The sequence below is a fragment of the Neovison vison genome, chromosome 6 (assembly GCF_020171115.1).
Source record: "Neovison vison isolate M4711 chromosome 6, ASM_NN_V1, whole genome shotgun sequence".
Classification (NCBI taxonomy): domain Eukaryota; kingdom Metazoa; phylum Chordata; class Mammalia; order Carnivora; family Mustelidae; genus Neogale; species Neogale vison.
Window position 1 is genome coordinate 53,334,166 of NC_058096.1, and position 18,487 is coordinate 53,352,652.

The 18,487-nt window shown below is 36.0% G+C and overlaps 1 protein-coding gene across 2 annotated transcripts in view; it reads right to left on the bottom strand.

Moving 5' to 3' along the window:
* The window catches only part of CBLB (Cbl proto-oncogene B), a 218,689-nt gene that overhangs the window by 42,646 nt on the left and 157,556 nt on the right, over positions 1-18,487 (bottom strand). For both annotated transcript variants that reach the window (XM_044251309.1, XM_044251308.1), the window contains exons 12-13: positions 17,573-17,938; positions 8,650-8,744 (exon numbers count right to left, since the gene is read on the bottom strand). In XM_044251309.1, the coding sequence (XP_044107244.1) occupies positions 8,650-8,744; positions 17,573-17,938 (461 nt within the window). The remainder of the gene's footprint in view (positions 1-8,649; positions 8,745-17,572; positions 17,939-18,487) is intronic.

Below are 18,487 nucleotides of genomic sequence, written 5' to 3' on the forward strand. Positions count from 1 at the left end.
TCTGAGAAATGTTTAGGATATCAGAGGAACGAAACAGAGCAAATTATATTTGGCTGGTTCCAAGTTAAAGCTGCCAAGTAAACCATCTTATCATTTACACCCATTACTTCATTCCCTTTATATTATCATCATACCCAGAGCGGAGTGCTTTGCACTGTGGCTGTCATTTGGAAGTTAATACGCTGGTAATGTACAAGGACACATCCTCTCAAAGATGCACAGCCATTCTCTCCCCAACCTGCACCTCTTGTTAAACCCATTGTACGTTAGTTATCGGAGCCTTCAGTGAGAAACACATCCATTTTCTGTAAGTGTACACTTGAAACAAACCAAGAATATATTTTCCAACACTGTTCTTAGTGATTTGTACATTTCAACACAAACTCACAGACACACTCCTCCACAGCATTTTATATTCTTGGTGTAAGGCACATAATCAGAGGGGTGAACTGCGTATCCCACTGGCTTTATTTATGTAACTTATAACTCAAATACCACCATTGCCATGTGCTTCCTTTCCTTCAATTGAGCAATTCTTGATAACTCACTTAGTCCATCAACTTTTCCAGAAAAAAAGGCAAAGTAGAAATGTTCATTTTCACTGTCCATGAACCCCCTGTGACACTGCCTGACAAAACAGTTTTCTTTCAACTTTAATTTGTTCAATTATATGTATTTGGTACATGTTCTTTCACTGACATTGTGTTTTCTATATATTCACCTACACCTATCTATTTCTGTCCTGAACTGCAAAATGCTTAAGGGTCAACAAAGGCCTGGCATGGTATGTAACCAGGGGAGCACTCACAGCTTTTAGACAAAAATGAGTGATTATCGGAGAAACAGATGACCAAGCTGTTAAGGGGAAAAGAATGATCATTTTTAGGATTCTTTCATAATCTAGAAAAGGATTTTGATATATTATTTATATATTATTTTATATATTGTTTTCTACATGTAAGAATGTTTATTTAATCATATCTGAAGGCAAGGTTTTAAAAAATAACTTTTCTTAAAACTGACTCTTCAGAACCTGCTGTATACATTAGTCCATATTTCTTATATTAATTATCACAAGCCTAACAGGGAAATTACTTAACTCCCAGAAATCATAGCCTTGGTAAGTGGTGACACTAAATAAAGCTCTCTTTGAAATGATGGCATATATGCCACAAAACATTAACTTCCCCAGTATATCAGAGTGAGTTTTATAATACATACTGATTTCGAGGTTTCTTTCAGGACATCAAGAAAAGTTGGTGTGGCATACTATCACGTTTAACAAACCTTTCCTGTAAGCCTTATTTATAAGCATTTCATGGACTTGAATATAAATTGGAGAAACAAATTTTAAGTTGTATTTTTAAGTTAACTTATTCAGAACCAATGTCCACTTCTAAAATTTTTAGGGGATCCGCTTTAGGAATCAAAAAGGTACTGAGGAAACACATACTCTTCTTGAGAATCTACTTTTCCAGTATATGTTGTATATGAAAGACTTCACCAGATCATTTCATTCACATTGATCTAGCTTTATAGTTTTACACTTCGACTTATACACAGACCACTTCACGATGATATTTAAAGTGCTATCATTCGTAATCACCAAAAACTAGAAACAACCCAAATGTCCCTCAGTGGAGGTGGATAACCAAGCCCCAGTATGTCTTACAATGGAATACTTACTCTGGTGCAAGACAAGGAAGAAACTATTGATATACTTGATAACATGGATGAATCTCAAATGCATTACGCTAAGTAGAAAGAAGCCAGAATCAAAGGACTAGGTACCACATGATTCCATTTACATGACCTTCTAGAAGAGGCAAAACTGTATGGACATAAATTAGATGGGTAATTTCCACGGGTTTGGGATGAAGGGAACTGACATAAGGCACAAGGGGACTTTGTGGAGTGATGGAACTGTCCTGTATCTTGATTGTGGTGGTGATTACATGGCCGTGCATTAGAACTCACAAAGCTGGATTTTGCTGTACATAAATTATGCTTTAACCAAGGAAAATTTTCATTTTAAAATTAAAAATTCATTTTGACTCACTTTAAATATTAGTGATAAGCATCTTTCACAAATATGCTGAATATTCTTAGTGGCCTTCAAATAGATGACAGAGAAATCTTAACAGAAATTAAGAAATGCTTGAATGTGTGGAATAAGCAAAGAGGCCCTCACTTAATATGAAAATGAAATCTCATTCTAACCCCACATGTTTTTTATCAACGAATTGATATGTTCATGGAGAAATGGAGAATATATGAGAGATTAGACGAAAAAGAGACAGTATAAGGAATATATTTTACATTGTATATTTAAATAGCATCCAATGGCTCACCTTTTTTTTTTTTTGAGATGGAGAGAGGGAGAGAGAGAGAGCGTAAGCAGGGGGAGGAACAGAGAGAGAGGGATAGAGTCTCACGCAGGCCGCACGCTCAGCACAGAATCCAAAGTGTGCGCTCGATCTCAGGACCCCAAGATCATGACCTGAGCTGAAATCAACTCAGACACTCAACTAACTGAGCCACCCAGCCAGCCCTAATGGCTCACATTTCTAAGGCTACCTAATTTTTTATGATCATAAATGAGTTCTTTTTGTAAATTATAAGTAACAGGTTGGTCAGACTACTAGGGCTACTGTTATATCAGTTCTCATCATAGTTTTTAATCAGAGAAAATTAAAGATTAGTGGAATTAGTGGCATTCCCTCTATCCAGATTATAGCCATCTACCAAATATTGCTTTCTACAAAAGATGAGAAGGGATTGCCATTCTGTGTGAATTTAGAAATTATAATACTATAATAAAAAGGAGAAAAATAATATTCATACATCTTTTGTACACTTTCCACACATTATTGCTTTTTCTGTTGAGACTGGTTTAAAATGATAGACTTGCAACTCTCAACTGTTTTTTCATCAATGTTTCAACAAGCAGGTTGTAGGGATTCACCAGAAAACCTACGTTAGGATGGTTAAACTGCTTTGCAGGAGAATTGAACACTTTTTCTTGCATAACCTCATTGATTTACAAATTAAGTCTAAGTTTCAAATATTAAATCATATGAGCAGGTCCAAATCAAATGCACAAGCATTCTGTACGACACAACAAGAGAAGGATGCCGCAGCAATCCTACTGGACACGTTGAAAAGAAGGACCCTCTCCACCGTCCCCTATGCATCATGTCAATTGTTACTTATAGAAGACTGTCGTCTTCAGGAATAGTGCACCTTTCCATTTACTCAAGGTAAAACAAACAAAAAATGCAGTATCTTGGCAAGCCTTTAAAAGATTTTAAGGTACTAGAGGAAAGTTGGTTCTGAAACTAATAGAAGAGCAATCATATTCAATTCACTTGCTAGGATTAAGAAAATAGAATGGCTCTTAATTACAGCTTAATTTTCCATTAAGAAGTTTTCTACCACATTTTCTTGTATTTAAATCAATAATACTGATTTCTTATCACTGAGAAGGGATTCATGTAAAACTGAAGTACATATTGTCTATACAGATCCTCAAGTGAGCAACAACAGAACATGTTTTCCTGCTCTTTTGATGCTAAGCACACGTAATAAGCCTGGTAGGCACCATCTACAAAATGAAAAATTCCAATCCAGCTCATTCTCTTTAAGTGTTTTTAAATGACGATGCGGTATTTGTATTAATCTCTCCCGTGGCTTAGTACTTTTTTCTTCTCCATGTCATCCACTTTCTAGTTAAAAACAAAGTAAAACAAAACAAACTTCCCCCTCTATCATGAATTCACCAGATCATTTCATTCACATTGATCTAGCTTTATAGTTTTACACTTCGACTTACACACAGACCATTCTGGCGACTGTTTAAAGACAATCACAGTCACATGCGCGTTCACATGCACAGATACTGATGTTTGGAAGCGTGATCTCGCTGGGAGCAGTCGAGGCGACATTCACAAAGCTACATTTCTAGTTTATTTTTCCTTGCAATTTGGCATATAAATGGAGATTTTTTTGTAATACCTATAATGCTTACTAAAATTTTACTCTACAGCAGTGTTCTAAACATATTTTCTCCAATTAACATTTCAGGGTATCGTCTACTTCAAACTAATACTTTAATAGTTATCAATCTATCTATCAAACTAAATTTGAGCATTGGTATGTAGTAATAAGTTTATTGGCTTTTGACAGCATCTTCTGAAATATTCACCTGAACATAATACAAGTTTTAAGCATAGATGGTACGTTCAATTTTTCCCTCAAAAATTCTTTGTGTGTGTGTAATACGCATCCTAAACTCAGCAGATCCCTAAGTCTCAATTTTACACCTCTGTCCTGTTCCCACAACTGCTCTTTACCAGTCTCCCTCTTTGGAAAATGGCACTGATTTACTCTGTTTCTTTAGCCAAAAACCTATGTAGGAGTTGTCATTGACAATCATACCTCACAGATATCCAGGTTATTAACAGGTACCATTGGATCAAAATATGCCCCAAAGCTGACCCAGTAACTCCATCACCGTGACTCCAAAGCCCTGACCATCTCTGACCGGTCTACCATATCAGATGACAACAACAGTCACCATTGGTCTCCCTGCTTTCATTTCTGTTGTCCTAGAGACAACTGTCCACAGAGCAGCCAGGAAAATTCTTTAAAAATGCAAATCAGTATCACGTCATAATGCCAATCAAAACTTTCTGAAAACCAAACCAAAATTCTCATCTCGCTTTAAAGGCAGTGTACTATTTAACCCTGGAATACCTTATTCAACTCTAGTCAAATTATTTCAAGACAAAGATAGTTTAGTAACAATTTATACTACAAAGTAAAAAAAACCCACATAGGATTTTTTCACTTTCCCCTAGAAAATAATAAGTACCCATGCTTTAAGCTTTTATTTAAAATTTTACACTTAGCTAAATATCAATGATGTTAAATAGAAACCATTTAGAAAAACTATTTAAGAAAAAAATAAATCTATGTACACTAGTACAGTTTCAGCTTGCTTCAACAGAACATTTTTAAAAAAAATAAATTCTATATTCTTCTAGGTCTCAAGTTATACAATAAAAGTGACATAACTGCAAACATACAGTTTCATAAGAAAGTAACACTATCAGACAGTAGCCTCTTATATCAAGTAAATGGGAATCATGGTAACATCAAATAATTTAACACTTATGCTTTAGTAAATATTTATAACAACACAATGTACATTTAAAAATGTAAATGCTAGCTGTGACTTTACTGAATTCAACACTGGGATTTTCAACATTTGTGAGAACTATAAATCTACGTTAGGTAATAATTTGTGATTTTGCTTTGGGCTGATTTTGAAACATGCAGAAAGAGTCTAACATGGAATTAGGTACTTGAACATCCAACATCCCAATTTCATTCCTATTTGCTGAGACCTCTGTTCTATGCCCCTCTAGTGCTAACGGTCCATACTCATTGGACTCTGGTTATATATTCTAATGAGGCCCAAGTAGACCAAACATAAAAAACAAAACCAAACAAAACTAGAGCAGTAATCCAACTCATACTGGCTTCAGCAAAGAGACGCAAACAGCCAACTACAAATGCACACTTAAGTTGCCAAATGTTTCATACATAATTAACATTATAGATGAGCACCCCTTTAAAAACATATTGCACAGAACCCAAAAAGTTGAAGCTGAAAAGTTGATTTTGAAGATCGTTTAAGATAAACAACCCCCTCATTTAACAGATGGAGAAAGTGAAGGCTTGAGAAGTTACCTTGTTCAGAGATAGACAAATACTTAATATGCTGGAGTCACATCTGATTATTTTAATGTTCACTTCAGAATTCCATGCTGGTTTTATAATAATACAGCCCATAAATGATTAAGACAAGTGCTTATTAAAATGTTAAGTAACAAAGAAGGGCATGACATTATCTCTACAATATAATGTAAATCATGTAAAAAAAATCTAAAAAAAAGTCAAAATGTTAAAACTCTGGACGTTGATATTTTGAGGATGCTTGTATTTATATATTTGTTAATTTTGTTTTTTCTTTTTTCCTAAAGTTTCCATATTTTATACAATAAAGAACTGCTACCTATATAGTCAGAATAAAAAACTGAAGAGATAAATGTGACATTAAAAGTCAACACTTGTATTGTTAATTATGGTTAATTTGCAGCATGCAAAAATCAAAAACTAATTTGCTGTTAAATCTACATTGTGTTAGAGAGGAGTAGGGAATTTGGGTAAATTGGAAGGGGAGGTGAACCATGAGAGACTATGGACTCTGAAAAACAGTCTGAGGGGTTTGAAGTGGCAGGGGGTGGGAGGTTGGGGTACCAGGTGGTGGGTATTATAGAGGGCACGGCTTGCATGGAGCACTGGGTGTGGTGAAAAAATAATGAATACTGTTTTTCTGAAAATAAATAAATTGGAAAAAAAAATCTACATTGTTAAAATATTTCTCTGGGTAAGGCAACTGTATTCCTTCTGAGGGAAAAATCAAGAATAAATGGGAACAACATAAAATCACATGTACTTACAAACTGAGGGACTAGAAAAATATTAATAAAATACATTATGCTATGAATTTATTCTTAACTTATAGGAGAAACAGGTATCTAATATTAAATATATAAGAAGGAAACTACAACTTCTGCTTCTCATTCCACTCAATGGTATGAATTTAGTAAACAGAATATACAAATTTAATTTCTAATTGGCAAATTTTTATTTACTTCATTTTCTGAATTATCAGAGTTAATTGAACTTAGATGTTTTATTACATATGTGTATCTATCTACCTATCTATCATCTATCTATATCCAGAGTTCATGTGAGGCCAGGATATCATAAGTTCTTACTGATTTAGAGCCTACTATACAGAATATGTACATTTGCTTCCAACTTTTATGTCAGCTGGATTATCTGGCAGTTCCCAAAGAAGTTACCACTGGAGAATACTCCAATTAGCTTAGTTTCCCACTGTCCCCTGAATGATGTCACATTTCACACTCTTGCCTTTCTTGTCCACTCCCTTTTTGAACTGTGTCTATTCTCTATGACTTAGGAAATTTCCATCCTTTCTATGAAACATCCTTGGACTTGGAAAGTCTGTAGCAATCTTTCCTCCAAGCATAAGTAAAAACTAACAAGTTAGAAATACAATTTAGTGCATAATGTTCTCTTGGGATTTCATGTATGTTCATTTTATTTTCTAAAGTCAAGTGTAAATTTCCTGGGGGCCGGGATTTAGCTTATCCTTCCTTTTGTATTCTTATGTATAGGGGAGGTCAGTAACCAGCAGAGGAAGGACTGAAGATGCTCTAAGACTTTCAGTTAGAAGTGAGATCTTAACCAGATAATCAACCAAGCAACCAGGTACCCTTGGTGTATTTAATACACAGCGAAAAGAGTACGGTGTTATGGAAAAATCAAAAAATTTAAGAAAAAGTTTTTTGCCTTTAAAACCTTATAATCTTTTTTAATATGGAAAAACACTTTAAAATTAGAAGACAGTAGAACAGAGTTCATAGTTAAATGTATAGGACATAAACTGTAGGAAGAGAAATGAGAATGAGACTTACCACTTACTATCATTGCTAATGAAGATGTTATACAAGTTTTCATAAAGAAATACAGCCTGAGACATAGACCTTTAGAATAAAGATTCCAAAAGGGTAGTGCATAGGAGGAAACAGCTTGAAAAACTCACCAAACCAGGAAAAAAAAAAATCAAGACAAGATTGGAGGGCAAGCATTAGGAATTATTTTTAGGAAAAATATTTTAGTTGGGTAAAATCCCGTGGATCTTACTGCTAGTAGAAGAGCAGAGAATTAACTTAAAAAAAAAAAAAAAGAAAAAACAATGCCAGGTTTTAAGTAGGAAAGTAACCTGGGGAAAGCAGAAGTTAAATTCATTCAGCTGTGTAAACAAAATATATTACAGAAAAAACAGGTAGCCTAATTTAACATAAAGAGAAGGAAAATCTGAATCAGAAGACTTGGTTTTATCCTGGTTTAACTTGGATAGATCTATCACTTAACTGTCCATTATGTCTGATGTCCCCATTTTTCAAATGAGATAACCCGGATTAACTTATTTTTCAGTTAACTCCATTTTAAAAATCTGTTGATACGAATTCTAAGATCATGACGTATCATCATGTGTAAGATTCATCCTTTCAGTTGTCCAGCTAGGAGGCAATGGGAAAGATGAGCGGATTATAAAAAAACCTTCAAAGAACAATCAATGGGACTTGGTGGCTGAATGGGTTTGGGAATTGGGAGAACTGACAGACTCAAAGACTATTTTCTGATATCACACTGGACAGTTGGGATAAATGTGACACCCCTCAGGGAGAGAGATAAACTGGAGGGGAAAGCTTACTGTGTTACTCTGTTCTCTTCTCGGATACAAAGAAGACAAGTTTTCTCTCCCTGAGCTCCTTGCTTGAAGTTTAGGTAAGTATCCTAGATGCTGTGCTTCCCAGCAAAGAACCAGGAAGGATCTGGATTTCTGGTATATTAGTTTAAAAATCTGACTGGATCATTTTTATTGATGTGTTTTTATTCACCTTGCACTTTCTGCACTGAGTACCTCACACCCACTATTACCATCACTTAATGCACGGACAAGAGATGTCCAAATTGAACAGAACTCACTTGAGGCTAGGGAGGAGAGTGGCTGCGGGAGGAGGAGGAGAAAGCCGGGGAGGAACGTCATATTCTTCACTTCCCAGGTGACCATTGGAAAAGACCTGAAAGGAAATCAGAGGGCTAGTTTAAAATTTAACTTCTGGAGGACCTAAAAACAGTAGCAGCTCTTAGGAAAACTGTAATTTTGAAAAGCATGGGTAATGTCAGTTTATTTAAACAAGCGAAATATCATATAATTTACTTAGGAGTCAGTAGCACCATAGCGATCATTCACCATCACCCCAAGGAGTACGTTATACTTAAAAAATACAATACAACATGATACTGGAACACACTGAGAAGGGATATGTACGATAATTTCTATAAATCTGACACAGGTAGCTAGATACACAGACAGTAACATTTCCCAAATACCAATCAGTTTTTATGGAAAAGTTACCATTCTCTATAGGATTCCGTGAAGAGAAAATGGTACTGGTGCAATTCTTTCAATTCTTGCAAATAAAAGTATTCTAAATTATATCTCTCTGGGGTTAACAGAACATTTTTAAACTTCTTGATAAAACAGTACATGAGTACTATCAGAAATACCTTTCATCTTGCAAGGCTGAAGCTTCAACACTATGGGCAACGAGAGACCTGTTCTGGCTTTTAAAGTGCATGCAATTTTAAATGAAATTTTCCACGTGAACAGCACAAACTAGAACTGTCACCTTGCTTATAAGGTACCATAGAGAACTGGTATTTAATTACTCAGGGTAAGAAATTCTGATTTCTAGGTTTCTCAGTTATACTACAGAGACCGAACAATTGCTTGTTACTAATGCAACAACTTGAAATTAAAGTGATAAAAAAAAAAGAGAATAACATCGTATATTCATACACATTATGAAAAAGGTGAAATGTATTTTAAAATCTTCAAGTAATCATTAAAGTTTTATCATGAGGCTCTTACCTAAATTCCTATTAATTCATAATTAAAAGGTAGGCTAATGAGGGGGCAAAAGGTTGTACTATAACCTGAAAAGCCCGATAGCCCCATCAATGACCTACCGATTTCTTTTCCTCCACTGGTATTTCTAAAATGGTATCGAAGCTCTTAGAATGCAAAATGAAAGTCCATGCCCTTCTCTATCAGTTTAAAATAAGAAACACAGTTTAAAGAACACATTTGAAATATATCAATGATTGCTTTTCAGAATTATACAATCTCAATCCTAAAGCCTGAGGTATCACTCTAAAAACTAGGAGCTATGTTGGGAGTTCCATTCTCTCCTTTGCCCATCTCCCTCATTAGAGGTGATATTAGAGTTACATGGTGACAAAACAGATCCCAAACACCACTCCGTTCTGGATGCCGCGCTCCCACCTGCACACATTCCAGCAGACTTAGAATCATTTCAGCTGCCACAACCCGAGTGAGTGCAATAAATTACCGGTTGAGCTAAAAATAAATATTTTATGTTCTCTGGGAATCTGAAAAGCCTGTTTATAAAGAGGAAAAAAAATTGTTCCTCAAAAGTGCAGATTGAGAGCACTGATTGAAAGAGTTTACACTGAAACTTCACAGATTCAGGCCTTCTCCCCCCCACCCCCTTAAGAGAGTAAAGGGAGTCGGGGTGGGGAGCAGGGAGGGGCAGAGGAAGAGGGAGAATCTTCAGATCTCAAGCAGGTTCCACCCTTGGTGTGAAGCCCCACAAGCGGTTTGATGTAACGATCCTGGGATCACGACCGGAGCCAAAATCAAGAGACAGACCCTTAACCAAATGAGCTACCAGGTGCCCCACATTCTTCTTCTTCTTTAATTCTTTAACTAAGGAGACATCTTTTTCTTCTGCCTTCCCAGCAGACTGTCCCCAAACTACCACAACTTCATTGAAAATGCCACCAATTTAAATATTCTGATCCTATGACTCTTCTGCCAAAAAGCAGGAACAACAACGAAAAACTTTAAAACCTCTTTCCTGGCTAACAAATGAAAGACAACTGAGTGTAGAATTCAGGACACTATATTATTGGTTTCAGTCTGCACTGCTGTAATTTCATCTACCCTGCGTATAGTCTACGTCATATCCATCCCAAATGGACTTCCTTCGCTATGCCCATTCTCCCTTCCTTCCTGCCATTCCTCCCTGTCTTGTCTACAGAAACACCCTCCAATCTTTTCATGTCTATAAGCCAGTGACCTTCTTGCACCCAGCTTTCTTTATTCCTTCTTTTACACTGCATCTCAATTAGATTTGCTTTTCTTCTTGAGGAGCCCGTATTGTTCTTTATGAACGCTTCTCCTATGCCTTATCTTTTAGTGAACTAATCGTACACCCGTCTCATTCTCACTAGACTTTGCTTTATTCATTTCATATTTCCCCTGGTGTCTTGAACATTCTAAGTACTCATAGAGCTAAAAGAAGTTGAAGAAATAAAAAGACATTGGGGAAGCTTAGACTTATGGAAGAAGTTAATCAGAGTTATCAAGTAACTTATTATAAATTTTAGGTTATCCTAGATTAATACGTTTCTACATGCCTCACGAGAGCATGGGTGCAAATCGTGAAGTTTGAAATGCCTTCTTCTGATTCAAATGTTGTCTAAAAATTAAGCTTAAAGTATTTAGGACCCTTGAGATACAGGGGAAAATGCATGCTTTTGTGATAATCTTAGGACAATTAAGACAAAACTTTTTATTTGTACAAAACCCCAAATGCAATTCTTTTTCTGTATCCCATGTACGTGAAGCCACACAAACACTACCCAAAAATATCACTACAATTTGTCCTTCTACAAAATCAGATTGGAAATGACACCAGTGTACACTGGGAATTTATTTTTTGATAGTCCTTCAGATTTATAGATAAGCTTGAGGTCATTCATATAAATATGTGCCTTTCCACCAAAAAGCAAAAGCCACAATCTCAAAAAGGGAAATCTTTCTATGTATTTATCTAGCAGCATCTTCTAAAGATTATTGTACACAGGGTCATTTTAGAATAATGTCATTTGAAGTAACATCATAAGTCAGAGACAGTTTTTATCATATTAGAAACAGCAGTATTCTTAAACTTTCAAGAGGAACAAATAAAGATACTTTAATATAATGTTAGTATCTGGATACAAGCAGATAAATCTCAAGTGTCCAATAATATTTTAAAACATATTTAATGCAAATATTTTTACCTCAGCTAATTTATTTTTTATTTTTATTTTATTTTTTTTCAAAGATTGTATTTATTTATTTGACAGAGAGAGATCACAAGCAGGCAGAGAAGCAGGCAGGGAGGGGGGAAGCAGGCTCCCTGCTGAGCAGAGAGCCCAATGCGGGGCTCGATCCTAGGACCCTGAGATCATGACCTAAGCTGAAGGCAGAGGCTTAACCCACTGAGCCACCCAGGCACCCCTTACCTCAGCTAATTTAAACAAACAGACAAACCACCACCAACGATAAATATCTAGCCAACAAAATATTTAAGGAACAGGTTTCTAATGTGGTTAGAATCTGAGAATTTCAGAGAAAGAAAACAGTACTGCAGGAAAGAAATTTCTTACCAATCAAACAAGATAAATAAACCTAATAACTCTTGGCTTGCAGATTCATGTTAAAAGGAAAGTATTACCTTAACTAATTTGAGGATGCCAGGTGGGAGGGAGGAGAGAAAGGGAGTCAATGAAAGTCAGAGAAAATTCTTGCACTTCATTTTAATGATGAGCTGAATGGCTCTTTCCCTCACAGCTCTCTACAAGTAGCAAATGGTATAATTAGGATTTAATTTATTCTTGCTTCCCTTACCATTTATCTAGTGAAGATGCAAACAGAAAGAGCAGATGCCTCTAATGGATGATGGGAAGTGGCACAGTGACAGAGGACTCACAATGAAGGAAAGTGAGTGGTCTTTCCATTTATGGGTGTTCACTTTATGAAGTCTCCTGCCGGTATATCGAATTCTAATCTAAGCATGTCGTGCTTACTCGAGTTTTCTTATCTTGAAAATGGGAAGCTAATAGTTCATTTGAAGTATTCGCTCTAATGAAAACAAGTCTAAATGAGACTTGTTCCTATTTCACACAAGCGTGTGTTTGCTTACCGTTGGAGAGACTGACAGTTATGTGAAGATACATCAACTTCCAAATATCTAGATCCCCTTCCCCTTTATTCCCATGATAAAATATTTTAAAAACTGCACACCAGATATGGAAGGTGAGGATACATTGTAACCTTTACCATTCTCATGAAAAATAGGAGGAAAGATTCCGATTTCAAATGAGAAAATTACAGGCTACCTTTGGCTGAAGGTCAGTGCTGGAAAAATACATTAAAACACACACACACACACACACACACACATACACACACACACACAACTGTTTTTCCTCCTTGTATATCACGGATGTCCTTTCTCTCCAAGCCCTTTCCCTGACCCGCCCTCGCCCGCCCCAACCCCAACACATATGCACTCTCTTGCTTCTATCATCAGCTTAAATACTGCACTAATTCAGCAACCAAGTGCTTACTATGTACTTATTAGGAATTATGCTAAATAAAAAGAGGAAGGAGAGAAAGAGCTGATTTGGGTTTCAAATTTGTTAAAAAAAAAAAGGCAACTATTTTGAATGAAAATGTCAACTATTACAACTTCTACTGCTCCTTCATGTCTACCTGTTACTTTTGGTTTTATTCCAGACCTGAGGAGTAGAAGGATTTAGGTATTCGGAAGGTAACTATTCTCCTAGATAAGGTACTATTAGTCTTCCATTTTACAAAGTAAGAAAAATAAGACAGACAAACCAAGAAACACTCTTAACTCTGGTTCCCAAAGGTACCAGGTGTGTGTGTGTGTGTTGGGGGAGGCATGGGGGGCGGGGATTAAGTAGTGCACTTGTGATGAGGAGTACTGGGTGATGTATGCAAGTGCTGAACAACTTCTAAACCTGAAATTAATATAACACTGTATATTAATAATACTGGAATTTAAAACAATAAGGAAATTTTTTATGTCATAAATCAATCTTCCTGTTCATTTAAAAAAAGGTAAGAAAAATAAGTGGAGTTGGGGCAAAGATGTAGTATGTTACTCACCTCCAGATAGTAAATTCTAGAGTAGGAAGTAAGACTCAGTTCTGACAGACCCATAGCCAGTAAGGAGATTGAAGCAGTCATCAAAAATCTCCAACAAACAAGAGCCCGGGGCCAGATGGCTTCCCAGGGGAATTCTACCAAACATTTAAAGAAGAATTAATTCCTATTCTCCTGAAACTGTTCCAAAAAATAGAAATGGAAGGAAAACTACCAAACTCATTTTATGAGACCAGCATTATCTTGATACCAAAACCAGACAAGGATCCCATCAAAAAAGAGAATTACAGGCCAATATCCTTGATGAACACAGATGCAAATATTCTCACCAAAATACAAGCCAATAGGATCCAACAGTACATTAAAAGGATTATTCACCACGACCAAGTGGGATTTATTCCAGAGCTGCAAGGTTGGTTCAACATCCACAAATTAATGTGATACAATATATTAATAAAAGAAAGAACAAGAACCATATGATACTCTCAATAGATATTGAAAAAGCATTTGACAAAGTACAGCATCCTTTCCTGATCAAAACTCTTTAAAGTATAAGGAAAGAGGGTACATCCCTCAATATCATCAAAGCCATCTATGAAAAACCCACCATAAATATCATTCTCAATGGAGAAACACTGAGAGCTTTTCTGCTAAGGTCAGGAACACTGCAAGGATGTCCATTATCACCACTGCTATTCAACATAGTACTAGAAGTCCTAGCCTCAGCAGACAACAAAAAGAAATTAAAGGCATCCAAATAGGCAAAGAAGAAGTCAATCTACCACTCTTTGCAAATGATATAATACTATATGTGGAAAACCCAAAAGACTCCACTCCAAATCTGCTAGAACTTGCACAGGAATTCAGTAAAGTGTCAGGATATAAAATCAATGCACAGAAATCAGCTGCATTTCTTTATACCAACAACAAGACAGAAGAAAGAAATTAAGGAGTCAATCCCACTTACAAGACTCAGTTCTGATTCCAGAGCCTGGTTCATCTGTGTTGATAATATGGTTAGCCCTGTTAAAATTCAGCTACTAGGTATGCCTTATCCTTGTCAGTTTATAAAAACTTTTTGTTAAATTTGAAAGGGAAGAAAACACTGGGATTCCAGTTATCCTAGACACCAGGACGGTCTTGCATCTAGAAAGTACTTAACGAATGTGAAATTTAACCAGTTTGGATGGAGGAACTATAAAGATAATAAGGTGAGAAGCAAACTCCAAGGCAGGATCACAGAAACTGAGAACCCCAAGATCGCAGATGGACTCAGTCTTCTGTCAGATGTTAGCTGAAGCCAGCCTCTTAGGTTTCCCAACAGAGAAATGGGAAGAGGAGTTAGGCTTTTTCTACTATATGTAAATTATGATTTACTATATGTAAATTATGTAAAATATGATGTATGCTATAGTGGTCTACTGAAGTTCCTTCATAAAGATAATAAAAGAGAAAAAGAGGAGTCATCTCTTTTACACTCCTTATTACATTAACTATAGGTAGATCCTTCTTTATAATCCACCATAGAAGTTGAACAACTAGACTGAAATCATAAATCTTAGACATATAATTTTGGTTAAAACTTTATGTCTGATTGTAACATGAAATTTACTTCAAGAATATAAACATTGCATTATTAATATACACAACATATGAGATTAAACCTTAAAGAATCTTAATGAGGCTATTTAGCCAGAACTAAACAAGATTAAAATTCAGCTTTCGCTAAGAGATATTGAACAATTCACTCAATGTTCTCTGGGACATTAATGTGTATCAATAATTAGGACACGAACATTCACATAGAAAACATTTAAAGGAATCTTCAAAACTGAATTCACTATTAATATTTCATACCTCCAGTTAACATAATAAAATTTCATACCTATAGCCTACGGAATTATAACACCAATTAAAAAAATGGTAACCTTCCATACAAAAATTAACAGCCAGTATGTTCTAGGGCTTAAAAGGGCAGGCTTATATTAGTGCCAAAACTGTATAACACATTATGTAAAAGGATCTGGAAATAAGATGTCTTCAATGAATTGGCTAAAATAATTACATAAGTATTTCCAAAATCCATTCAAAATCCATCCAAAATCCATTCAAAATCCATCCAAAATCCATTACAAAATAAATTGTAGTATGTAGCGAAATGTAACCAATCAATTCATGGCAGAGCTCATTCCAACACTCATCTCAAGACAAGTATGATCAGGTATGAATGAAAAATAATAAAGGCTAGAGGCATCTGGGTGGCTCAGTGGGTTAAGCCTTTGCCTTCAGCTCGGGTCATGGTTTCAGGGTCCTGGGATAGAGCCCCACATTCGGCTCTCTGCTCGGTGGGGAGCCTGCTTCCCTTCCTCTCTTTCTCTCTGCCTGCCTCTCTGCCTACTTGTGATCTCTTGTCTGTCAAATAAATAAATAAAATCTTTAAAAAAAATAAAAATAGAGGCTAAAGGAAAAAAAAGAAAAAACCCAGAAAAGGAAAAAACCCAGCAGATCCTTCTGATACAGGCTCTAGGTTGTAGAAATACACAATCGAAGATGATAAGCACTCCATTTTCAGAAAACATTATCAGAATGCTTTTGTAAGTACTTTTTCTTCCATTTACATGTTTAGATGACCTTGGGGGAAACCTTTACAGATCATTATATTTAAAATAGATGATATATTTAAAATGCTGAATGAAGGTACTGAGGTGAGTCATGGCAATGAGTCATGGCAAACTCCCACCGCTCCTCCCCTTTGTTTTGAATGCCACACTAGACATTTTGACTCTTCATATCCTACCCTCGAATCTCTGAAGTTAAATATTATTATACAAAGTTTTCATTATCACTTAACCTTGACACTCGAGCACATGTGCGCTCATATGCACAGGCACACACACACGCACACACAGACACAGAGACACACAGAAGTTGAATATGTGTCATAATTCACATTTCTTTTTTTCTTGAATATACGCTGAACTCATCACGTGCAAACCATTACTTTGAAGGAATTGCTTATTCTTCTAAAATAACAATTAAAGATCAATAGGGAGGCATCACTTTAATATTACAGTCTTCAAAAGAGGCAAAGCCTCCTTCAGAGGAGGGAAGACGACAACCATCTGATCTCAGAGCCAAAAATATCATGGAAGCAAATACTAGAAAATCGAGTACAACTTTGCCAAGGGCCTATCAAGAATTCTAAACTCAGTGATTTCTGCTGCTGCCTCTTTGGTTCGCTGCAAGCTAAAATTCTTTCCTGGATCTATAAATGACAGTGGTGATATCTTTTAAGTCAGAGCTCAACACACGTGCTGTCTCTTTCAGTTTTATGGAGAAAGAGTTTACTCTGTAAGAAGGACCTGGAAGTGGTGTCTTTATGTCTGGGAGAAGTTCATTTTACCTAGATGCACAAGGTGACTGTCCTTGGCCACAATTCCAGTGGCCTATTTATGATATGCTATAGTCAACTTTTTTCCAGATTAGATAGGATCAGGTGAGTTAAAAAAAGAAACAGTGCGGATTCTCCCACCAACAAGTTATTAATAAGAAAAAGTTTTGGCAGATGAAATAAGGGAAGGTGAAATAAATCTCCCACAGACTGTCTAGTGTTTTTGCATTAAAATTAAATCATTACTTAGAACTGTCTTCCTGACTTTTTAAGTTTTAATGAGCTTCTGATTATTTATAACTTGGAGATAATTAAAGGTCTTCAGGGAAGTGCCACACCAGGCAAATAAATAAATAAACAAACAACAACAACCAAAAAACAAACCACTCCCAACCCTTTATACTACTTTACTACCTTCTATCAGTCGAGTCTGAGAAGACTGTTTAGCTTCTGCTTTGCTTATTTCTTACCTTGGCTCCTTCTAAAGGCAAATCATGGCGTCTGTGTTTCCGCATAAGCACGGGGTCAGAGCCCATTCTACTGTGCCTTCCATTTACATTTGAACTTGCTGTGATTCCAGGCTTTGGAGAGCCATCCCCTAAGAGTCGACATCCCACTGACTGATTAGTTCCAAACACATCCCGGGGGCACCAGGCTTCAAGAGGCATTGGCTGGTCTCGGGAAGGCACACTTTCCACATGATGGAAGTGACGACTCAGTCTATTGTCAGGTGGGATTGGGGGAGGTCTCTCAGGTGGAGGTGGAGGAGGATCTCTTAAGGGAGGAGGTGGTGCTGGGAGTGGTTTATCTTGTTTTCTCACCATGCAAGGAGAAGACTGAAGAGATACAATAGAAAAATAAATAAATTAGAAGTTGTACCACACACTGAAAAGTGATTTCCAGACTAATCTATTATCATTTTTGTTTTCTAAGCCATAACGGAATTTTAGCAGATTTCCTGTGTCACCTTTTAATGTTTCGTTTTATCATCAATTTATTACATTTTTAAAAATTAGTGAAAAGCTTACATATGTCATTAGAATTTTTTGAAGAAAATGAATACATAAACTTAACTTAAAATGTTAAGGACTATACTAAACATAAAATGTTAAACTAAACATAAATGAATGAAAATGAATACATAAACTAAACATAAAGTGTTACGGACTGTAAAGACTCTACAGGAAACAGTAGCAGAGTATCAAAATTATGTGATGATTTTGACTGACTGAAAATAACATTTAATCTTTAATTTATTTGCATCCTTACACAATTAAGGAGAGAGAAAGAAAACTATCAAAGTTGTTGTTGTTTTGCTTTTGAAAGAGCAGCTTGATTTGTAATATCTTCGAAAGAATGAAAGTGTTGGTGTTGCCATTTTCGTA